The sequence below is a fragment of the Apis florea genome, unplaced genomic scaffold (genome assembly GCF_048593485.1).
Source record: "Apis florea isolate Af1SG1 unplaced genomic scaffold, ASM4859348v1 contig_2291_pilon, whole genome shotgun sequence".
Classification (NCBI taxonomy): Eukaryota; Metazoa; Arthropoda; class Insecta; order Hymenoptera; family Apidae; genus Apis; species Apis florea.
The window spans coordinates 2,856,840-2,882,347 of NW_028256553.1; the positions used below are offsets into that span (position 1 = coordinate 2,856,840).

Consider the following 25,508-nt stretch of genomic DNA (forward strand, 5'->3'; position numbering starts at 1 on the left):
TATTTAAATTATAAGTAAGAAATTATTTTTTTCTTTAACAGTCTTATTTCTAAATTTACATTTCACTAAATTCTATTTACAGATCTCTGAATACATATATGAATTATATCTGATTAGTTTATTTATAATATAATACAGTTATAAATAATCCCATATAATTTTAAAAAAATTTTTACTTTTAAAAATTTACTGAATAATGAATTGTTTCAAATTTTATGTTAACAGTACCAAAAGCAAACAATTAAATGAATATATATATATATAATGGATTACGATATTGGAAGTATTTTGATACTTTAATACTAATAAAAAACATTCATTATATTTACAAAAATGATTTTTTAACATATATTTTATGAGATTATGAATTAAAATTTTTATATTAATATTATAGTATTTTTTAAATTATATTTCATAATAATTTTCAGTAATTATATAAAATTAAATAGTAAAATTCAAAAATATTAATTAAATAACAAAATACTGCAATTTAAATGACAAATGATGATAAATATCACGTGTCAATGAAATGTTTCGATTTATATTGGATGAAACTAATAAGAATTTTTATAGTTTGAAAATTAGAAATTATAATATTGGTATACATTAATATACAATATATATTATATGTGACTGGAATGCCATTGCAGTACTGTCAATATTAAAATCTAATTTCTGTATTTATTCAGAGGATATGATTTAATAAAGATAAGCAATGTAACGCGATACATTGTATACCTATAATTTATATCTATTAATTATTAATGTACACGATGTTTCAAAATATTACCTCACCATTGCACTTTCTTGAAATCACTATGTGCTCAACGCAGCATAAAATTGCAAACATTTTTTTTTTATTATTGTACATAATTTTTTATTTGTATTTCAGTCTTATGTTAATGACTGATTTATCTACCAAATGCATTGCTTTCTAAAGTTTTATGCAAAAACGTATTAAATTACGAAGTTACATAACAATTAGCAATGATGAGATTAAAACATTCTTATAACAATTTTTACAAACAGAATTTGCGACATATATATATATGAAATAAGAAATCTCTACGAATACAATTATCTGCTTCTCGATATGTAAAAGTCCAAAAATTGATTAAATTCTAGTATTGTAATTAACCCATAATTGATTTTAGTAAATTTTTTATAGATTTTAGATAAATAGTATAACTAATAATATTTATAATCTATAATTTATTTACTCACTTAACATTATTATAATTATATTGTATTATAAAAATGAATATATATAATATATAATATATTATATATAAATTTTTTTATGTTGTATAAAATGAAAAAAATATTATCAATTATAGGTTAATTTTCATTTTATAACATTGTATGTTAAAAATTTATAGATACATATTACCGATTTTAATATCTTATTTACCTATAAATTAATATACAAAGCTATAAAGTGTGTGCATATATTACCGTTTTGGCACTGCTAAAGTCCAATATAAAGAAATAAAATAACCTCTCTATCTTTTACCTGCTCTGAGAAATTATAATTATGAATTATAATAAATGTTTCTGAAATATAATTAGGCCTTATTTATCGTTATCGATAATATTATTATCGTTTACTTAAATCTGGTACTTATTATCACAGTTTGTATAATGCAATTATGCGATTTTCATATAAAACTAACTTAATTTTAAGATCAAGAATTTAACTATTTATGAAATAAAAAAAAAAATACTAATATAGATTTGATTTATAAATCTTTCTCATTATTTCAATTATCTTTATTTTATCTTAATTAAAATAATTCAGAGCAAGTAAAAGAAACCATTTGTTAAAAGTGACATATTATTTAAATAAAATATTTAAAATGTGCACCTTGAATAACCATTCTATATAATTCTATTAAAAATAGTCCAATTGCAATTTAACATTAAAAGTATTAATGAATGATTAAAATATGAATTTTTAAAAATTTTTCAAATTATACGATATTAAACAAAATTTATATTATAAAAACAATTTTATCTAAAACATTAAAGATTGAATCTAATAAAAATATTTTTTTTACATGATACAAATTCTAGAAATTTGTACAAATATAATTACATTGTAGAAAACTGATTTATACAAGATGCATTGTTTTATTCAATATTTTCAATTATATAAATAATATATTTAATAATTATATATTCAAGACCTCATATATCTATGCATACACACTGGATGCAAGACTTAGTTCAAAGTTAGGTCATATGTATAATAATTAAAAAATCAATTTTCTTGATAAAATTCTGTGCTATGATGAAAGTTAAAAATAAAATATATAAGGAAGACTTTTACTTGGCTTAATAAAATTTAATCCATGAACAATATATAACATCAATTTTGATTATTCAAAGTACATTTTAATAATATACATTTTATACATTTTTAATTTAATTAATATGAAAATTATTAAATTTAGAAAGTCTATATTTGTTAATTAAAATAGATATCAATATATTCTCAATAAATTAATCTCTATTTTTCATCCTTTTGTTGTAAAATAAAAAAAAAGTCATGGAAAAAATCTTATTTCGCGAAATAAATTAGTCATCTTAAATATTTTATGCTTTAAAATGCAAAAAATCAAAATAGCTCATTTCATGTAAAAAAGTCCTAATAAATTCCTCATGGCTTCCAATTAGTTAACTTGACTGTTTCTACCAGGTACTTTGTATAAAATTGTTGAGTTATTTTTGTAACAATTCACATATGATAAGACTTATGGATAAAAATTATCCATTGAATGTCCACTTGGCTAGTGTTTAAATCATTTTGTTATTTCTGATCAATCATTGCACAATTGCTGACATCAATGAGGAATGAGGTTGTTTTAAATTAAAAAAAGAAAATAATAATATCATTATAATATTATTTGATAAATTTTAATTATTTCAACAGAAAATAAAAAATAAGAATCTCAATATTTATGTTCATTATTGTATATATAAAGAAATATTTCTAATTACATTGTATTTTTCAATAAACTGAGATTTATGAATGAAATGTAAATATTTTTAAGAATCAAAAATCTAGGAACGTTTAATTAAGCTGTTTTTCATCATAAATTATCTTAATTTTAAACATGCAATAAAAAATTAAATTTAATGAATAATTGATTTACTAATACTTTGAATTTATAAAAAAATTATTAGTATTTAATTTAATTATATTAACTGTATAATTTAAATGATATGAATGATTTATGCATAGTATTAATATATTTGTAGAATATTTTTGGAAGGATTCTAGAGATTAAAAACACAAAAGTTGATATAGCCAATTAAAGCTTATTTATTAAGTTATAAGCAATTTATTCATTAAATGAGACGGTTATTTCACTCTTCAAATAACAAAATAGTTCTATTTTCGTCTCATTTTATTTAATGTGAACTTAAACTTAACTTTTTATAACTTTTAAATAAGCTTCAAATATTTTTATATATTAACTTTTGTTTCTTTTAAGAATACTTTTGTCTGTTTTAGAATAAATTTTTTAAGATGTTCTATAAATATATTAACATTCTGTATAAATAGCCCAAAGATGAAGTATATTGAGACTATAATTATGTTTAATAAATAACAATAATTTAAAAAAATTATTTTTAAGTTAATAAAAATATTTCTATTTAAAATTTTATTAGCTAATCATGAAAATAATTTGATTAATTACCATTTAAATTATTTTAAAACATAATAAGAGATCCTCATAAACAACAAAAAGAAAAACAATGAAATAAAAAATAATTATTAAAATATCATCTGATATTTAAACATTCCTCATTAATGTATGCGCAAAAATTATGATACAGAAAATGGTTGTGCAATTTAACTAAAACTATAATACACATAAATCAACTACATACTAGATTCCTTAGTAGTAATAGTCTCGTTGGTATTATCAACTCGTATTAATGTCGACGAATTTAAAACAAGCGTCCTACTCAATGTAGCAACTCTTTCCATTACACAAGAAGCTGAAAGACGTGCTTCAGCATCATGATCCCAACATTCTTCCATTGTATCACAAATTGATTGAAGTCCCTTAAAAATAGCATAAAATTGTGAAAATTAGTTCCTTTTAAAATAAATTATATGTATGTTTTATAATTTGGTAAAACAAAATTTACTTACAGGATGTTTACGCCATGTTTCTAAAATGATTGGCCTCTCTTTTTTATGCACAACACTTTCTTGCATATCTTCCAAAGTAGGATGAAGACCTACTTCATCTTCAAATGGTAATCTATATTCACCTATTGGTCCCTAAAATAAATATAATTCAATTAATAATGCAATATTTAAAATGGACTAAAATATATATAAATAAGAATTTACATCTTGCACAGTGCATCGTGAAGCTAACTCCCAAAGTACCAGTCCACAGGCATACATATCAATTCGTAAAAACGAATCCCTTGTAAAATTAATTGCTCCTTCTAAAACTTCTGGGGCCATATATCTTCTTGTTCCAACCTATATATATATAAATAATAAATCTTATATATTTTAATATATGTATACATATTAAAATATTAATATATACCTGTCCATGTGTATCTCCACAAGGTTTGCCAGGATGAAATATCAATGCTAAACCAAAATCTGCTATACAAGCACTCATATCAGCTTTAAGTAAAACATTTTTTGACTTGAAATCTCTATGAGCCACAGCAGGTTTGTACCCATCTGCTTTATTGGCTGGAATTTCTTCATGCAAATGCATCAAACCTCTAATAAATTAAAAATCTTATCACAATAGAAGTTATATAAGATATTTCTTAAACTTTTATTGAAATATTACCTTGCCATGGATTCTGCTATTCTACACATCTCAGGCCATGTAACAACATTTGCCTTCAAATAATCACATAATGAACCTTTTTCATGATATGAAGTAATTAACCAAAATTCTGCTTGTAAATTATCTCCTCTCTTTTCAACGCCTATAAAACGTAATATATCTTCATGATCCATGTGGGCAAGTTTGAAAATTTCTTGTTCAGTTTGCCAAGATTGTTTATCTTGTATTGGAAACACTTTAACAGCAACAATCTCATTTTTCAATTGTGCTTTCCAAACAGCTCCAAAACGACCTCGAGCTTTTATTTCAAGAAGTTGTATTGGACGCAATCCCAAATTAGGAGATGGTTGTGGTAATGGAAGAGGTTCTAATGTTGGTACCTACAAAAATTATTTTGTGTGACATTTATGTAATAAGAATAATTTATGATATAATATGTAACTAAAGACTTATAACATTTAGTAATTAAGAGATCTGTACATATGCCTTCCAAACCTCGTTGAAATATCCCGACTTCCGACGTCGGTAACACCAGTATAAAAATGGCAAAATAATAGCAAGCAAGAGCATGGGTATTGATATTGACAAAACAAGTGTTATTATTTGTTGTTCTGTATTTGGAACAGGTTCTGAATCTGAAATAATTTTAATATTTCAATTTTAATAGAATAAATATTCAATCATTGCTTAAAATGAATACTTACCATGAATATCAGAAGGCTGAATAGGTTTAGAAGAAGAAGTTGGATGAGGATCCCATGTGAAATTCTGATTGCACATATTACCATCGCAACAACAAAAAAATAATTCTTTTTTTCTTTCTGCACTGTTTTCAATACAATGTGGTCTATCATAGCAATCATTACTATCTAAAAAACATCCCTGAAATTTATAATTTAATCATAAAAATAGAACTTCTTAAAAATAAATATTATCAAATCTATAATTCTTTCTTTTGCACCTTTAATTTAATTATAGACTTCTTAGTCACATTATCAATTTGCCACAGCACATAACAATGATTTCTTTTGCCTGGATCATGTGGTCCACATTCTTCTCTTCCTGAACATTCTTGCTGAGATTCTGCACACATCGTTTCATTATAAAATTCACAAACTGAAGAACCTTTGACATCGTGTCCTAATGAAAATCCTAAAAATTAAAGTTTTTTATATTTTCAATATTAAAAAAAAAAAGCTTAAAATTTGTAATAAAATATTTATAGAAAGAAAACAGTTACAGAAAGTAATTTTAATAACATTATATAATGAATTTCATAAAATGTATAGATATATAGTTATTATATTTAATTAAAGAAAAATACTATTTTTTTTATTAATTATATATGAATCTTCTAAATTCATTGTCACATAATTTATTTTTTTGCCATATATTTAATTTATCTAATCTAATTTAATTATCATCATTTTATTCTAAAGTTATTTTTCTTTAATTTTAATATTTTTTTTTCTTGTGTATTTTTTTTCAATATGAAAAACTGAAAGTAATATTAATTATCAAATAATGTTTAATAATTCTAAATTTAAAACTCAAATATAATATTCTGTTCTTAAATTTTAATTAATTATTTTAATTTTTTATAAAAATTTTTTTATAATCTTTTTGACTTTTTCAATTTTATAGATATTTTCTTGTTTTATTAAGAAATATATATACAAAAAAATTTACAAAAAATTTTCATGAGATGAAATTCTAATCTTTCATATCTTTTATAAATATCTTTCTATAATAAAAAAAAATAAATAAAATATTTGAATCGTATATTTGTAATTCAATTCAATAAACATAGAATAATAAATCACATATATAAATATAAAATATTTGATTAAATACATAACAAAAACAGGAAAACAAATAAATAATTAATCAAGAGTATCATTAAAAATTAAAATAACAAACAATATCATATATTTAGATAGCTTCATCATTGCCAGAATTTTTAATTTTTTTTCTAAAGTGATTATACAAATAAAATATTTATTTCACATCGATCGCATTAACATCGATTGCATTAACACCGATCACTAAGTCGTTATTTTGCGGTATATACATCGTCTCTAATATGATCAAGAACAGCGAAGTCTTTGTCGATTGTTTCGACATTATATTTGTCGTAAATTGGCTCAAGCCTTGGGCATTTTGAAAAATATATTTATAATACATTGTTTTTTTCCTTTTCTTTTATATCTATCTTTAAATCTATGTCTCATGACAACGGATCAACATCTGAGAGAAGAATTAAACATATCAATTTTATATTTATATTATTGTTAAATATTATGGCGATCTTTTTATATTTGTCAGAGGAAATATCAAAAATATATTTATTGAAAGTTATCGTTTATTATTTTCTAGAAATACATTCTTTAATCTTTTTTTGACTTTCACTATTTCAATATTTCAAACATAAGCTTATTAAATAGCCTTACAGACAAATTCTTTATTAGCAAATCTAGAAGAAAACGCGCACCTTTTCTTTTTTTGTTATACTTTCTTTTTTTTCTTTCCTTTAATTAATATCACAACATAATATCGATTTATAAAACAATTATACAATTTTACTAAAAGTTCAAAATGTATTTGAAAAAAATGATATAATTTCTGAAAGATTTCGCATTATTATGTATTTTAACTTGCGAATACAACTGTCAAATAAAAGATAATAGAATGTGTAATTACCTAACAATCCTAAGATGAGATATGGCAGTATCGTCGCATATGCGGACATCGTGAACAGATCGTAAAAGCATACCAGAAATATTTTTAAAGTCTAGATGCACAGGTTTACGATGTGATTAAAGCGCCGAACTTTGATGCGCAAGGTCCGGAATTCGCGCTTAGCTGTCACATCTGGGTTCTTTCTTCATAATCCATTTGTATCGGTTTTTCAGATACGATTCTATGGCAGCATGTTTGCCAAGAAGATTGAAGGCAATAAATTAAAAAAGAAAAGAATTGAGTCTATTAGCTATTAAGCAAATTGTAGTAATTCATCCACCAACACATCTCTTCCTTTCCTCTCTCACATTTATGTCGGAACACAGACACCATGAATTTATATCATTTTTTCATCACTAACTAGTGCGATTTTGATCACTTTCGAACTACTATAATTATTTTAATAAAAAAATGATAAAATTTAATGGATACAAGTATAGTTTAAATGTAATATTTCAAAAAAATTGATAAAAATCAACTGAACTTCTGATTTTATAATTCTACATGCCAGACGCACAGCAAATAGATCATAAACTAATAGATGGCAATAGAACATCGACGTTGATAGAAACTTGAGTTGCATTTTACATTTTATTTTTTTAATTACAAAACTTGATTGACTTATAAAATATTTGCATATTTTAATATTTTATTTAGTATAGATTAAGAAAAAAATCAGAAAAAATATTAAAACATATATAAATAAAAAATTTTTTATCTTATTATTATATGAAAATAGTTTTAATATATACGGATAATATTATAATATATAATAATATTTTTTTTTAATTTTTAATTGCTAACTTATAATATATAGAATATTTATAATGAAATCTATAATAAAAATTTATAATTATTGTAAAATCAAATCTCTGTCAATAAAGAAGAAGAACATTTCTATCGACTGCATTTGTTTTAATTTTAGAACTCGGCCAAATATATCGATCATTCGTAATCTCGTTTTTTAGTAGTTGTTCTTCATATTTTGTTTATTAGTGACTGATATACAATTTGGAATGTATTTAAATTGCATTCAAGAATTGTCAGTGAACGGTACCTCATGATTCTGTCTTCCTCTAACTTAAGACAGTCAAAAACTACATTTAGTATTGATGATCTTGACAAGAAATATTGGTGTAACACAGTGATAGCATATTTAATTGCAGTAAATTTTTAAGGTTAGATGAAGGGTGGCACAGTGATTTGATAACCATATCGCAATTGGAGTTTTTTTTTATGAAGTATCATAACGCTTAACGTTTTCTTCATTTTGACATAAGTATACGAAAACTTATAAAGAAATAACGGTGTAAATTTAAATGACAATAAATAATTATGGCAACATCTGGTTCTGATAAAAAGCCAAGAATAATCATTCTAGGAGGTAAAAATATTTTAATTTATATGATAGTATATAGCGGAAGTGATAAATAACATAACTGAAAAGAAATTTTATCGTTGAAACAGGATGTGGTTTCATAGGTCGTAATCTTGTAGAATATTTACTTGATAACGATCTTGTGTCTTTTATACGTGTCGTAGATAAAGTACCGCCGCAAACCGCTTGGCTAAATGCTAAACACCAACAATTATTTGAGCATCCTTTGCTTGAATTTAAAAGTGCTAATTTAATCAATGCAGGTAATGTGAATATCGGTGAAAATTTTATGTAATTTCGATGAGACAATTACAATAATAATTATTTATTAACTATATATTTTATATATAGTATATTACAATTAATCTTTGAATTTTTTGTTTATAGTATCTTGTCAAAATGCATTTTTATCTGATAATCCAATTGATTTTGTAATCAATTGTGCTGGAGAAACAAAAAGTGGTCAAACAGATCCTGTATATAAAGAAGGAATTTATAAGTTGAGTATGAATTGTGCTCAACAAGCTGCAAAATTACAAGTCAATCATTATGTAGAAATATCTTCTGGTAATTTTAATACTTCTGAAAAAGTATGTGAATTTTATTATTATTGTGTCAAATAATTTATTACAAATATCAAGTTTTAATATTTTTTAGCATCCTCTTAAAGAAGAAGAATCTGGAGAACCATGGACATTTGTTGCAAAATATAAATTACAAGTAGAGAATGATTTAAAATATATACCAAATTTAAATTATACAATACTTAGACCTGCTATTGTATATGGTTGTGGTGATAGAAATGGATTAGGTAATAATAATATATTTTTTATTAAAAAATTAAAAATGAATATAAAAATAAATATAATTTTGTAAAATATTCCATATATAGATAAAAAATTTCATTTATAGCACCACGTTTAGTGGTAGGAGCTGTTTATAAACATTTAGGAGAAATGATGAAGTTACTTTGGGGACCAGATCTTCATATGAATACAGTTCATGTGAGAGATGTAGCTAGAGCTATTTGGCATGTAGTAAATAGCCCAGATACTATAGGAAAAACATATAATGTTGTTGATGAAGATGATTCAACTCAAGGATCAATCAGTGCTATAGTTTCAGAATTATTTAATATCAATCATGATTATTGGGGTACTGCATTATCCACTCTAGCTAAAGTATGGAAGAAAATTTTTATTATTTTTTTCTTTTTTTATATATATATTTATTTATATTATTCTTTATGTATATTTTATTATGTAGGTTTATATTGTTCTATATGTATATTTTATTATGTAGGTTTATATTGTTCTATATCATATATATGCACATATTGCATATTTATTTATTTTTTTTTTCTCAATTTAAAATAAGATAATAATTAAATTAACTATTTTAAAGCATATATATATATATATATATATATATATATAATATATATAACAACAATTATATTTTAAAATAATGGAAATATTTTAGATTTTAATGTAATTTAAAATTATTTTTGTTTGTATGTATTTTAGACAGATATGAGTTCTGTTGTTGAAGAAGTAAATGATAAACATATGGGACCTTGGGCAGAAGCTTGCAATAAAGATGGAGTGGAAAATAGTCCCTTGTCTCCATATATAGATCAAGAGCTTCTTTATAATAAGCATTTATATTTGCAAACAGGAAAATTATTGAGTATTGGATTTACTTATCTTTATCCAAAACTCACAAAAGATGCTTTGAAAGAGGTTAATAATTATTTACATAATTAAAACAATATAATTTCTTTACTATTATTTTTATTAAATATTTTAATTATTTATTAATTATTTATAGGTTCTTGATGATTATGTAAACATGAAAATATTTCCACATTCTTTGGTTCTATAAATTTTAACATTACAGACTGCCAAGATCAAATACTGAAGAAGCTTACAATAATTTTTATGAAATAATTTTTGGAGCGTTTCACCTTGTGCCTAGTAATCTATGCAAATTGCATACTTTGTATTTGCATATTGTATGTTATACACCTTACTCGTATTTTACCAGCTAACAAATATTGTTAGTCATGTTTATAAAAAAATGGAATATGAAGATTTCATGTATAAGCCTATTGCGATTGTGATAAACTAGGATTTAATGTACTTAATTTTATTATAGTTTGAGGTATGAAATTTTTGCATCTTAGAGTTGCTAGTCAAGTTTCAACATTATACATATAATTTGAAGTTAAAGAATAATGAAGAATGAACGTAAAACTAGATATTTACATGCCTAAATATAATATATTATAGCACATAACATTATTTGGATATATATTTTAGAGAATCATGTATATCGCTAAAATGCTTTTTATACTAAATTTTTAAGACTTTAAGACTTTTAAGAAGGATAAATAAAATTGTTAAACAATTAATGAAATCTGTAGAAATGCGATTTGTGTTTTTGTATCCATTGCATTCCATTTAATATATATCTTCCAAAAGCTATTGAATAACTTAGAAATCTTTTTATTCCAAATAAATTGACTGCTTTTATGATAATATAAATTTAAAATATTAGATCAAATTATATAATATATTAAATCAAGTACAAATAATATTAATTAAGTTAGAAAATATTTCAAAAATGCCAAACAAGAAGATTATATAAAAGTAAACTTAATTTTTGCATAAAATATTAATAAAATGGCAATAACTGCCAAAATAAAATTAATAATACTCTTCTAAAATAATTGTTATTAATTCTTTAATAATAAAGTTATTCATTTATGCATTTATTTGGTTATTTTTTTTTATACCTTTGCAATTGTTTACAAATGAATATTTTTCAAAAAGATTATTTTTTACATATGTTTTAATACAATTAATAACGATACACTATCTTACTTTTATTTCAATCATTGATTGAATACAAGACAACAAGATACTGAAAGTCAACAATATCATTAAATATTTTGTGTATCGTTTTAATACTTTAAACAATAGGATTATAATTTATAATTCATTATACATAATTTATTAAAATATATAATTTTAATATTTTCTGAAGATATAATATATATATATATATATATATATATATATATACACATAATCATAATAAAAATATGTACAAAGTAACTGCACCCTAAAAAACCAGCATAATTACAGTAATAGAATAATTATATAGGTTTTAATAAAAAAAATGATAAAGGTTTGTGAAAAAATAAATTAAAGTTTTCTTAATATACAATAATTGCTATAATTAACGATATTAATACATATTTCATTTTTTATCAAGTTTATCTTTTCATATATGTCTTATATAAAATAAAGTATAATGTCTTGGCTATATCTACTCATTGAATGAGACAATAAATTTTTTGAGGTAAATTGTGTAAACTAAAATCATAGTGCTGTGTAATAGGTACTGAGGTTAAGTTAAAATTAAGTAATATAAAATATCTACCCTGTATAGGGTGGCAGTTATAGAGGTATATTTATTTGACTAGAGTCGCCGTACAATATAATTAATACTTTATTTATGTATAGCCAATACTATCAAATTGATATTTAAATGATATTTAAAAAATTATTGCAAATGAAATGAAATAATACTATTTTTCTTATCATTTAGTAAAGGTACAAGTTTGAATGAAAAAATTTTATGCATTAAACGTAGTACATATGAGTAACAATATGTTATGTACTTAACCAAAATATCGCTAGAATAATATAGTAAAGAAATAAATTATATTTCTAAATCAACATATACAATAATTTATAAGACAAATAAGTAATTTTTAAAAAATTTGTAATCAAAATAGCCTCAAATTCAAAATATTTTTTCAAATATAAATCATTATACTCTAAATGTAACATTTACAATACTTGTCTTTCACTATCTGTAGTCTAAAAATAACAGTGTTTATTGCTTTGTACTTCAATACTGTGTAATTCATCTTTTGAAGTTAATAAAATGCTTAGATAACAGCACGGCGACTCTATTTTTTTTTATAAACTTTAAAACTTATCACATCTTTCTTCTCTCTCTTTATACAATTAGTCATATTATTATCATAAATATTATCATACCAATTTAACACCAATATGTTTCAATTCATTTTAAATTTAGTGAATGTTGTCTTATAAACTGAAAACTTTTTATATAAGGTACGAATTAATATAAATAAGATTTGCATAAAGAAAATTACATTCATAGCAAATAAAACAATATCGCGCTTAACAAATACAGTACATTATGCTGCTAAAAAATAAAAATACTTTATAATACATTGATTAAGATTTGTGTACAATTAAACTAAAATTAATATTTTTTAAAGTGACACAGATGTAACATTTACTATCAAATATTTTGTCGCCATATTAATTATTATATCTTTTTTTCCTTTATTAATTTTTTTGATCTGTTATTTTTTTTTCCTTAAAAATAATACCATTTTCTTTACAATATTCATAATTTAAATTTCGTTAATATTAGAAAATTGTACAAGCTTAATAATTAACATATACATACAGTGCAAAAAATATTTTAAAAATTAATGCAAAAAAGAAAACGAATTCATGAGCGATCAATTACTAGTTGCCTATATATCAATTAATTATATATCAATTCTCGTTTTTTATTTAGCTCTAAGAGTAACGTATGAACATATCTTCAACAAATATAAAAGTATACTACTATATGTGAATAACATAAAATGTAACAAGTTGTGTTAAATATGATAACAAATGGAAAACAAATTATTTAAATAAAAATCACAAAACAAGCATTCTATCAGTGAAATGTATCTATGTATCATAACAACATAATTTTTCAAGAATAAATAATTAAAATAATTTATGTTAATAAAATTGAGATTCTAATAATTGTGATCATAGAATATGTAACAAATTCATAAATGGTGTTTAAATGAAATTATCTTTCATAAAACTATAATCAGATCTTGTAAAATTTTTTAACAATTTTAGTACTGAGTTTTCATAAAAATAAATCATGAATTAAATTTAAAAAAGTTCAGATATATAATATAAAAAATCTCTATTCATAGCAACATCAATATCCGAGGAGATATCATTTCAACACAAAGCAGAATTGAAAATGACTTTAAATTATATGTTTAACAAATTATTTTGTACAAAAATGTACTCTGCATAATAAATATATGATAAAATCTCTAGCATGTGCAGCTTGAATTAATTCTATTTTTACATGATTTCATACTGTGCTTGTAATGACTATATTATTGCATAAATTCAGTGTAATATGATCATTTAAAATAGTACTGAATGTAAAATGTAATAAATAACAATTAATGGAGGTACACAATAATAATAACATGACATATCTACGTCTCACTCTAAAAGATATAGCTTATACTATCAGGTACTGTGTTGTGGGTTTTTCTGTCATGGTAACATGCACCAGTCTGGAATATGTATTTATAGTTTTCTTTCATTTTTACTTTTTGCTTTGTATGATGTAGTTAACTTTAAATGTCTTGTACAACATAAAAGACTTATCTTTATTATGTGAACAGGAAAAAATATAATATTATATATTTTCAATTATTATATTAATATTTGAATAATTTGAATTGTTTTATTTATTTTCTTTTTTAGATATTTTTTATATATATTAAAAAAATTTAATGATTTTTTTTAAAAAATTTTATTTTTTCCTGTTCTTATAATTTTTAATAGCATATACTACAATTATCAATATTTAGTATAAAAAGATTCTATTAAATTAATATGGACATTTCAATTACTTTTTTTTAAAAATGTTTGATATCTTATTTTTTTTAATAGAATAAATATTACCAAGATTCGTAATGCTACATATATAATTATATTATTTGTAATAAAAGAAAAAACTTAAGACTATACTTTTCATACATAAAATCTGATTAGTATTTTTCTTAAAACCTAAGAATTTTTTGTTAATTTAGATATAGTTAATAGAAAATTTAAGATTTTGGAATGATCAATACTATATTGCTTTTTTAAAAAGCAATATATATCGTGAAATAGATTAGGCCATACCCGTAATATTTAGATATTCAATAATTTTGTTTTCTAGTGTAAGGAATGTATTGTTTATGTCTTTCACTAATATTCAAAACATGATATTTTATGAACATATTTATAATTAATATGTCCCATATATTAATATATCAGGAATTTTGATATTATTCCATTTGCTTGATTTCCAATTTTACATTTTTTTTTTTTTAATAAATATCATCTCAATATATATATGAGCAAGTTGTATAATGAATATTATTAAGTATCATTAGCATGATATATCTGTGCCATGGTATTATTTTACAAAATCAAATCTAAAAATTATTAGATTTTTCTTGTCAAAATGTTAACATAGAAATACTGTTGTCAATATTACTAATTTGCTTTGAAACATTATATACAAGATAATAGTCAAAAGATTCAATGCACTTTTAAACTATTATTATTTACAATAATCTGAATGCATTAGTATTTTTATTTACAAGTTATGCCGTATTAAACTTGTAAAATATAGTAACTTGCATTACTTCATTAAGAATTTTGTTCTTGTAATTCATACATACATTTGTATGTATATTTTTTCATTTGTATATATTCATATTTTTTAATCAAATAATTCAAGTTGCATGAAAATTTTTACATCCTACCTGTAGCACGGGAGCATAGGTGGAAAACATGAACACGCAATTATATTGCCTAATGTTTTTTTTCATCCATTTGGTCCAAGCGTCGGAACAGATATACACATAGATTTTGATAAGGATGTATCTCCATCTGGACAACCAGAATTATTATTTAAGCTGCTATTACTACTTTTTAAAGTACAATTGACCATTGTGAGTTGCGTGCCATCTAAATCTTGTTCTTGATCCTGCTTCTGTTCATCCAAGACAACATTGTCCATTATTTTGTACTATATTTTAAAAAATATATTAGTTTTATATATTACAATAATTTTGTATTATTTAAAATACCTCAGTAAAATACCTGAGAATTTTTTGTTGTATGAATATCTTTTGATTCACCATTTATTTCCCATGATGGTAACAAAGGTTCTTTTACGCAAGATTCAAGAATACCATTAGATTTTCCACCCTATAATGATGTATATTTTTTTTTACAGAAATTTAATACTATGTTATATGTATTACAAATATATTTTTACATACTTTAGTGTCTAAATGAGGATTAGTAATTGGAGATGTAGGACAAAGAACAGCAAGTTCAATCTCATTAGGTACCACTCTACTATTTATCTGTTGACTTACTGATGTAGACATTTGATCTGTACAACATCTATTTCGTACTGAAGTTCGATTTTTTGTAGATTGTGCTGTTTCTCTTAAAATACGAGCATTTTCACATTTTTTTCGACAATATATACTGCATAGACAAATTTTAATAAATCCAATACTTATGCTTACACCAAGAATTACACCTGAAAATAAATAAATATGAAATATTGGATAAAAATGAAATTGGTAAAAAAAAATTCTTCGTTTTTTTATTTTGTTAATTTTTTCTTCTGATTGATAGATGATGACAGATTTTAAAACAAAATTCAGTTTTGAGATTAATGTTCTATTATATCAATAGAAATTAATTTAATGAATTAATTATTTTCTATATTAATTAGTTTTAAAATATTCATTTTTCAATATAATGACAAAATTAAAGAATAATAAAGAAAAATAAATATCTCTCATATCCCTCATATTTTTTCGATTTAGTGGATTATTATTTTTCCGATGTTTAAAAATTTTTTTTATCTAAATAAATAAGTACTCACCAAGACTTTGATCAGATCTTATATTTTGTGATGGTTTTTGTGGATTTGGTGGATTTGATGAACCACCAGTAAGGATTATTATAGGATCTGATAATTTACCATAACCAGCTTTTGTCATAGCCTGTACCATAACAAAATATCGTTTGCCTGGAATTAATCCAGGTAAAGTTGTTGAAGTTTTATTACCAGGTACTGTCACATTTTTCCATGATTTAATTGAATCCATTAAGTCCATGGTATATATAATGAAATAATTTTGTATAATACCATTTATATTACTTGGTTCTTTCCATGCAATTCGTATTTTTGTATTATTTATTAAAAACCATTGTACTTCTTCTACTTTGCCAGGGACTGAAATAAATTATTAGTTAAAAATTACTATGATATTATTTGTTTAATGATTTTATAAATAAATATAATATATATATAATTTCACTTACTATCTTCATTTGTATAGCATTCTACAGATTCACTATAAAAATTGCTTTGGTTTGTATTATTTTCAATGGCTCTTACTTTAAATTGATATAATGTAAATGGTTTTAATTTATCCACATTTGCTTTCGTATCATTTCTATAAAAAATATATTAAAAATAATTTAATTTTAAAAGAAATTAATTTAAATAATTTTAATAATGAGAGAAAAATCAATTTGTTACATACAATATAGAACACTTAGGATTATCTGAATTTGCTGCATGAATTGCATGATAACATAATTCGAAAGAATTTATTTCATGCACACCATTTAAAGACCATGTCACATTTATAGAAGTAGATGAAACAGGAATTGCTTCCAAGGCCATTGGTACATTATCTAATTAATAAATAAAAATAATATATAAAATCAATATTTTTTTATCATAATGATATACAAAATTATTAATATAATATTCTTACTTGTACTAGTTTCTATTTGTTTTGTTAAACAGCCTGTTGCTTTACCAGAACTTATCATACATAAACCCATTGTAAAAGAAACATTTACATCTAAACAAAAAGATTCATAGAAAATTATTAAAAATTTCACAATACAATAGATATAATAAATATATAATATATAATTTTTGAAAATAAAAAATATATCATGTTTAGTACTTACTAAGATTAGTAAATACATATTCGGTAACATTTTGCGGTAAAAAAATATTTTCTAATTTATGTCCACTTTGATTTTCACAATAAATTTGCCAAAGATCAAATTTCGATTCAATTTTGTCATTTCCTTTAACATTTATTTTCCATTTTACCTGATATGACAAAAATTATTTTAAAATTAGAAATATAATAACTTAACTTTTTTAAAATAAGATATGATAAAAAAAAATTTATATATTAACCTTCACAATTGAAGTATTTACTATTAATACTTGTACATCCACAATATTTTTGATAACAAATTGATTAGATTCAGCAGGTGGCATAGTAACAGTAATCCACTTTAATTGTGATTCAGTCACATTAGGCCAACCTTGTTTTGTTCTGGCTAATACTCTTAAATCATATTGTGCTCCAGGTTTTAAATCTTTAAAAATATAAATAGTTAATTTCAAAATAAAACAGGAAAGAAAAATTTGAAAATGATTATGCAAAAGAGAATAATTTATATATATAATAATTATATATTTATGCATACCAGAAAGTATATAGGATTTATTGTTAGCGGATAAATAAAAAACCCGAGATGATGGATGTTCATGCAATCTAAACTGTAATTTATATTCTACCACAATACCACGAGACTCCTTTTTAGTTAATGGCTCCCATGATATATTTAACTTTGTACTACTAAGTATATTCACGTTTACTTTTGGTGCACCTTTAGGAACTGAATGGAAAACAAAACTTATATTTTTTTTAATTCTTTTTTGTAATTATTTATGATAATATTAAAAAATATATACCACTTGGGGCTGTAGAACACAAAATGGTGGCGGATTGATCACTAGGACCATAATTGTTCCACACTCGTATATAGAAAGAATAATTAGTATATGGTTCAAGAAGTTTCGTTACTTCTACTGACGTAGAATTACCCGGTTCAGGTGGAGAAACTTCTTCTTTACCTCCTTCTTTAATATATAAAATGTTATGATAATATATAAAATGTTAAAAATGTTATAGTATTTTTAATTATTCATTATATGTATAATATTATATATATATATAATTTATGTATTTTAATTAAGAAACTTACCTACAGGACTATAATGGACGGTATAAGCTTTAATACTGCTATGTGATAGAGACTTTGGTGGTACCCAGGAAATAAAAATTTTAACTGGTGATAGAGCACGACATTTTAAAGAGGTAGGTGCAGCAGGGCTATTACGAGATGTATTTACTTGAAGCCGACCTGCGGCCCAAATTTCTCCTGCTGAATTTACAGCAACACATTGATAAATACCAGCATCAGATGGAACTGTTGCTGATATTGCCAGTTCCATTTTATTAGATTCTTTTATATATACAGTTCTACGTCCTGTAAAAATATTTACTATATATTTTATATATAAATGTAAATAAATATTATAACAAATAATTTTACCATTAATTGTGATATTTAGTGAATCTTTTAACCAATATATTTTAGGCACAGGTAAGCCTTGTGCTTGACATTCAAATCTTGCAGTTCTTCCATTTGGACATATTTGATTTGTAGGTATTTTCACAAATGATGGTGGTATTAATATATTTACTGTTACATTCTGAAATATTTTATGTGTGTGTGTGTGTATATATATACATACATACATACATATATATACATATATATATATATATATAATATTATTAAAAAGTATATATATTATATATTAAAAAGTATATTATATTATTATATAATATATATAATATTATATATTTTATATATTTTGTAATATATTTTTAAAATGATTAAAAAAATAAATGATTATATATAATAATCATAGAATAATCTTGAATATTACTTACTTGAATCTCCACATTATTTGTAATAAAGTTTTTTACAGAACATATATAAACTCCTGCATCAGATGCACTCACATTTACTAATGATAATATACTAATACCAATACTAGAATTAAGCAAAATGCGAGGTTGTGCAACATTATGATTGGCTAAAATTTAATAAAAGAAAACTTAAATCTATATAACATATAAATAAATCTTTATCTATTGTATTTGTATTATAAATATCATTATAATACTATTAATATTACTAATATTTAAAATACCATTATAGCGAGGAATAAATGACCACATTATAATTGGTGGTGGATATCCAGATGCAGCACATGCTAAACTAAGATTTGATCCATTTAATAACCAATGATTGTATGAAATTTGTGGGAATAACAATGGCGGTATATACGATCCATTACCCTCAGGTTGTGAAATAACAGTTAATTTTGCTTCTTTACTTTTTTTAGTTTTTTTTAGGAATTCATTATTTACTATGCATCTAAAAATATAAATAATTCATTATATTCTTTTTTTTTATAATTTTATTGTATGAAATGCTTTATGATTTATATAAATAAATGTATTTTATTACTATTACTTATTAGTATAATATTATATATACATACCTATATGTACCAGCATCTGATAACTTCGTTGCTTTTATGTACAGAACACCTGGTGGTACCATTATATACTTATTACTAAAATATAAAAATTTTAATTATAATAAAATATTGCATTATTAATTTCTATCAAAGAATTACTTACTTTAAATTACTCTGATTGGGCAATAATATTTTTTCATTATGTTGCCATGTGATATTAGGAAAAGGGACACTATCTATTAAACAAGATAATCTTGTAATTTCACCTTCTTGTACAGTTATATTTTCTGGAGACTCTTTAAATATGTAAGCAAATTCTAAACAAAATATATAATTATATTAATATTAATATTAATATTATGTAATATTAATTATAAATTTTTAAAGTTTAATAGCAATATATTAAATAAAAAACTTACCTGCTATTTGAATAAATGTAGGTGATGATCTTAAAAGTCCAAAATTAGTATGTGCTATACAACGGTACTCATCTTTATAATAATCTCTAAAATTAATTGTAGTAATGTTTTTTTCTCTAAATTTCTGCACCATCTATCACAATAATAAAATAATAATTGATTTAATTTTAAAATAACATTAAATAATATAATAATATTTTTCAACATTTTTTTATACCTTATGTAAATGAAGAGAACCATTTTTGAGAAGAGTACAACGTGTAATACCACATGGTGGTGCTGATACTCCATTGTGTAACCAAGAAATATTTTGATTTGATCCAGTTATACAAGTGAGTGTAATTCCTTTTTTTCCTAATATTACATGACCACTAGGTTGAATTTCCAATGTTATACCAGAACCTTTGGTTGGATTAATATTGAAACCTTCTGATTTTGACACGTTTTTGTTATGTAAACCAATTCCAATTTCTTTAACACCTAAAAATAAAATATGTTTAAAATTATCATAATTTTTTAAATAATATATAATTAAGAGATATATTTATTATATTCATATCATAATTAATAATCATTATGTATAATCAAACTGAATTTCTACAATTAAAATTATATTAATTTACATATAAAGTAAAATAAAGTAAATTTTCTATGTCATAATTAAATTATCATTTTACTAATTAAATATTTAATCATTTCAAAAATTATATACATTAAAAATTATTTTCATGCATATTATAATGATATAAACAAAATACTTAGAAGATACACAATTATTTTTTAAATATTAAAAAGTATTTAAACATTCAAATATTCTTATTTTAAATAATGTACGCTTCATAAAAAAAAAATATCAAAATTCTAATCATTGATAAGAATACAAAAGAAAAGACGTTAACGCATGGTTCAGTATATATCAGTTTAAAGAATATAAACAGATTAGATAGGAAGAAAAGAGGGAGATGCACCTGCGGCATAAGCGGGTTTTAGCACTTCTGTAAACAAGATGCTCAGTAAAAATACTCGCGCCGCCATATATTCACACTCATTGGCACTAGTTTCACTGACAAATCTTAGCCAAAATATACCGTCGGTTTGGTAGACTTCCTTGTAATATTCGTCGCCGCATGTTTGACATCGCCTGCAAGAGTTTTTGGCTGTTCCGTTTGCCGAACTCTTACCCTTCTCTAAGCTTTATTTTGGTTTTTCACATTATCATTAAGCGAAATAATATATCGTCACCGAAATCTCGAGGACGTCGACAATACCGAGAGTTACACGGTCGTCGTGAATAATGCTTGATTAACTTCGTTTGCATTAGCACGCGATTTATCCGTTTCTTGCCATCTTCTAACTCTACTAACCTTGTTTATGTAATTTTTAGAGTAAGGGAAGAAGATTCAAAATTCTTGACTATATACTAGTGCTGCATGCGGCAAATTTTTGAAACAAAATGATGTTTTCTTACATAGCGCTATGTGTATTTTCTCTATATTTTGACCAATAGTATTATTAAAAAAGCTATGACATTTTTATGTAATTATATAATTTTAAATAAAATTGAAATTTAATTAAAATAACACAATAAAAATTTTATATATAAGAAACGATACTATATCAGTAATAAGTATTTTAATATATAAATATTTCCTTATAAGAAGGACATACCTAACCTCTAAAATTTAAATTAAATATGGCGCGTCAAAGTGGTATTTTAGATTGCGAAAAAATGCATAATTTATCAGACAATAAAAATATTGACTTAGATAATTGTAGAAAATTAATAAAATCATACATCGATTTGGTAAAGTTTCAATGTTTATTAAGTTTTGTAAAACATGTTTAATTATTTTAAACTATTAGAAAAAACTAATTACTATTTTATTTGCAGCATCTATATAGTGCCGCTTTATTTTGGGCAGATAAAGTTGTTTCATTAAGTAATGAAGATCCTAAAGATGTATGTACATTAGCACATTGTATGTATCTAATGAAACAGTATCATAGAGCTGCTCATCTTATCAGACGTCGTGGGTTAGAAAAAGTAAAATTTAATTATAAAACTTTTAATATTACATTTTATATTAGGATATTATTACAAAGTTTACTGAATTAGAATTAATTATTGTTATTTTATAGACAGATGTAATGTGTCATTATTTAACAGTAAGAAGTCTTTTAGAAGCAAAAGAATATAATGAAGCTTTACAAGTTATTAATGAATCAGAAATATGTACAAATATAACACAATCAGCTTTTGGAGATCGTGCAGATATATTAGAAGATGCACCTAAAAATGTAATTAAATATTATATACAATACAATATTATTTATTTTATTATTTTTAACCAAATTAAATTATATAATTTAAATTTAATTTATAAAGTAATTATGTTGTAAGTAGAAAATAATAAAAAAATAAGTATATAAAGTAATTTATATATTATAGGTACAAAGTTCAATATTATATGTGAAAGGAAGAGTACATGAAGCTATGGATAACAGAGCAGTGGCAACTGATTGTTATAAACAAGCTCTACATTGTGATGTATATTCATATCAAGCATTTGAAGCATTAGTTCAAAATCAAATGCTCTCAGCTGCTGAAGGTATAAAAAATACAACATATTCATAAATATCATATAAAAGATGAAAATAAGTAATTTTATAATCTAACTTTAATAGAAAAAGAACTTTTGGAATCCCTACCTTTTGGTGAACAATGCACAGAAGCTGAAGCAGAGTTCTTACGGCTATTATATGAAAGTAAATTGAAGAAATATCAAGAACCATATAAAAAACAAGTGCTTGCAACTTGTAGTGTTATGGGAGTTCTTGTCACAGACAGGTTATTAGGTAATTTGGATATGGAAGTTACAGAAGCAGAAAGACTATATTATAATTGTGATTATCAAAAGTGTTTCTCACTTACAGAAAGGTACTCAATAAAAAAAAATTTATATATAATTAAATATATATTTCATATATAATATATTTTACATATTTATATATTTTAATTTATATACTTTCTTTTATGTTATCTCTTTTTAATTTTAGAATACTAAAAAAAGACCCATATCATAATTCGTGTTTACCAGTGCACATTGCTTGTTTAGTAGAATTAAAAAAGACTAATGGTAAATATTATAAAAATCAGAACATGTAATTATTAATAAATTAGAGTTTTGTATATTATAGAATTATTTTTCAGCTTTATTTTATTTAGCACATAAATTAGTTGATTTATATCCAGATATGGCCTTAGCATGGTTTGCTGTTGGATGTTATTATTATAGTATAGGTAAATACAATTTTATTATATAGCCAAAATTTAAAAAAAAATTTTTTTATGAAATATTTTATTATTTTAATAATAGGAAAAAGTGATCCAGCACGAAGATATTTAGCAAAAGCTACAGCATTAGACAGACTATTTGGTCCTGCTTGGTTAGCTTATGGTCACTCTTTTGCAGTAGAAAATGAACATGATCAAGCAATGGCTGCTTATTTTAAAGCTTCTCAATTAATGAAAGGATGTCATTTGCCTCTTTTATATATCGGACTTGAATGTGGTTTAACAAATAATCTTAAATTGGCTGATAAGTTTTTCCAACAAGCTCAGAGTATAGCTCCAAACGATCCATTTGTTATACATGAGATGGGAGTTATATCTTTTTATAATTTAGAGTAAGTATTTTGATATATAACTATTCTAATATTATCCCTGAGATTGAGTTATTGTAATGTGCAAAAGAGAGGTTCAAAATTCACTCTGCAACCTGATTAGTGTACTTCCACCCTTCCACGGTTTTTGGAAATCTGTCTAATTTATCAAGAGTTGTCATTTCATCGAATACAGTTACAAAACTGCTGAACGGCAATTTAAGGAAGCCATGAAAAGAATTCAAGGTGGACTAAAGGATGTTATTCTACCTAGTAAATGGGAAGCACTCCTAAATAACTTAGGTCATACTTGTAGAAAAATGAAGAAATATGGAGAGGCTTTAGAATATCATCAACAGGTTAAAAAATAAATATTGAAATAAAGATTTTTTTATTAAAATTACGATTATTATTTTAAATTATGATTGATTATAATTTCTGTATAATTGCAGGCATTAATGTTAAATCCATTAAATGCATCTACTTATTCAGCAGTAGGTTTTATTCATGCATTAATAGGAAATACACAAGAAGCTGTTGATGCTTTTCATCGAGCTCTTGGACTTAGAAGAGATGATACTTTTACAACAACTATGTTAACTTATGTTATGGAACAACTTATAGAAGAATCACCTCCATATCGTGGTATATATATATAATTTTAATAATTAATTTTTATTGTATTTTATTAAACATATTTTCAATAATTTTCAATAATATTTTTTAGATGCACCAATTGATATTCCAAAATATAAATATCCTGCAAATAAACATCAAGAAACAGATAATGCAGAACCTTTAGAAAATACAAATAATATAGCTGAATCAGCAAATCAAGATATTGATAAATTAAGAGTAAATTTATTTTCTGGATGGGGAGAAGATTCTAACAAAGCCGAAGAGAATACTGCTGATAAAGTGGAACGCAATTCCCGAGATGTGATTGTGAATTATTCTAGTGATATTAGTTCTGAAGTTGAAATGTTAGATTCATCAACTGCTCATATAGAATAAAATATGCAAATTTTTTTATATGATAAATAGATTTGTCTATTCAATAAAACAATTGTTTTGCCTTAAAGATTTCTTTTTTGTTCAAAAAATCTT

The 25,508-nt window shown here is 23.3% G+C and overlaps 4 protein-coding genes across 7 annotated transcripts; 2 read left to right on the plus strand and 2 right to left on the minus strand.

The window, feature by feature from the left end:
* Positions 1–2,891: 2,891 nt before the first annotated feature.
* put (activin A receptor type 2 punt) lies at positions 2,892–8,113 on the minus strand. Of its 2 annotated transcripts, none has more exons than XM_012483742.3 (9): positions 7,536–8,113; positions 5,797–5,987; positions 5,540–5,717; positions 5,316–5,470; positions 4,836–5,215; positions 4,578–4,764; positions 4,370–4,507; positions 4,166–4,297; positions 2,892–4,075 (listed from the first exon to the last, which is right to left on the minus strand). In XM_012483742.3, exons 1-9 carry the CDS (start codon positions 7,582–7,584, stop codon positions 3,890–3,892), a joined length of 1,596 nt encoding a protein of 531 aa, XP_012339196.1. In that variant the 5' UTR covers positions 7,585–8,113; the 3' UTR covers positions 2,892–3,889. The 2 variants fall into 2 exon arrangements, with proteins under 2 accessions (XP_012339196.1, XP_003691743.1); XM_003691695.4 differs by having other exon boundaries at positions 5,331–5,470; positions 7,536–8,110.
* A 350-nt stretch (positions 8,114–8,463) lies between these two features.
* On the plus strand, positions 8,464–11,728 carry LOC100867353 (uncharacterized). 2 transcript variants are annotated; one of them, XM_086903452.1, is made up of 7 exons: positions 8,464–8,958; positions 9,042–9,215; positions 9,340–9,542; positions 9,610–9,763; positions 9,865–10,133; positions 10,479–10,694; positions 10,783–11,728. In XM_086903452.1, the coding sequence occupies exons 1-7, from the start codon at positions 8,910–8,912 to the stop codon at positions 10,834–10,836; spliced, it is 1,119 nt and encodes a 372-aa protein (XP_086759578.1). In that variant the 5' UTR covers positions 8,464–8,909; the 3' UTR covers positions 10,837–11,728. The 2 variants fall into 2 exon arrangements, with proteins under 2 accessions (XP_086759578.1, XP_086759579.1); XM_086903453.1 differs by having other exon boundaries at positions 8,499–8,958; positions 9,117–9,215.
* A 439-nt stretch (positions 11,729–12,167) lies between these two features.
* Positions 12,168–22,105, minus strand: LOC100867002 (protogenin B). The gene is made up of 20 exons (XM_003691693.4): positions 21,707–22,105; positions 20,956–21,218; positions 20,739–20,871; positions 20,483–20,636; positions 20,341–20,415; positions 19,987–20,213; positions 19,724–19,869; positions 19,320–19,479; positions 18,969–19,253; positions 18,676–18,843; positions 18,408–18,599; positions 18,112–18,296; positions 17,874–18,021; positions 17,672–17,761; positions 17,435–17,588; positions 17,211–17,344; positions 16,768–17,121; positions 16,148–16,416; positions 15,966–16,073; positions 12,168–15,891 (listed from the first exon to the last, which is right to left on the minus strand). Exons 1-20 carry the CDS (start codon positions 21,771–21,773, stop codon positions 15,688–15,690), a joined length of 3,516 nt encoding a protein of 1,171 aa, XP_003691741.1. The 5' UTR covers positions 21,774–22,105; the 3' UTR covers positions 12,168–15,687.
* A 68-nt stretch (positions 22,106–22,173) lies between these two features.
* On the plus strand, positions 22,174–25,482 carry Cdc16 (cell division cycle protein 16). 2 transcript variants are annotated; one of them, XM_003691694.4, is made up of 11 exons: positions 22,174–22,542; positions 22,630–22,782; positions 22,878–23,036; positions 23,188–23,347; positions 23,424–23,676; positions 23,796–23,875; positions 23,950–24,039; positions 24,116–24,425; positions 24,598–24,760; positions 24,854–25,046; positions 25,129–25,482. In XM_003691694.4, exons 1-11 carry the CDS (start codon positions 22,432–22,434, stop codon positions 25,413–25,415), a joined length of 1,959 nt encoding a protein of 652 aa, XP_003691742.2. In that variant the 5' UTR covers positions 22,174–22,431; the 3' UTR covers positions 25,416–25,482. The 2 variants fall into 2 exon arrangements, with proteins under 2 accessions (XP_003691742.2, XP_086759343.1); XM_086903217.1 differs by lacking the exon at positions 22,174–22,542 and having other exon boundaries at positions 22,684–22,782; positions 22,855–23,036.
* Positions 25,483–25,508: the final 26 nt, after the last annotated feature.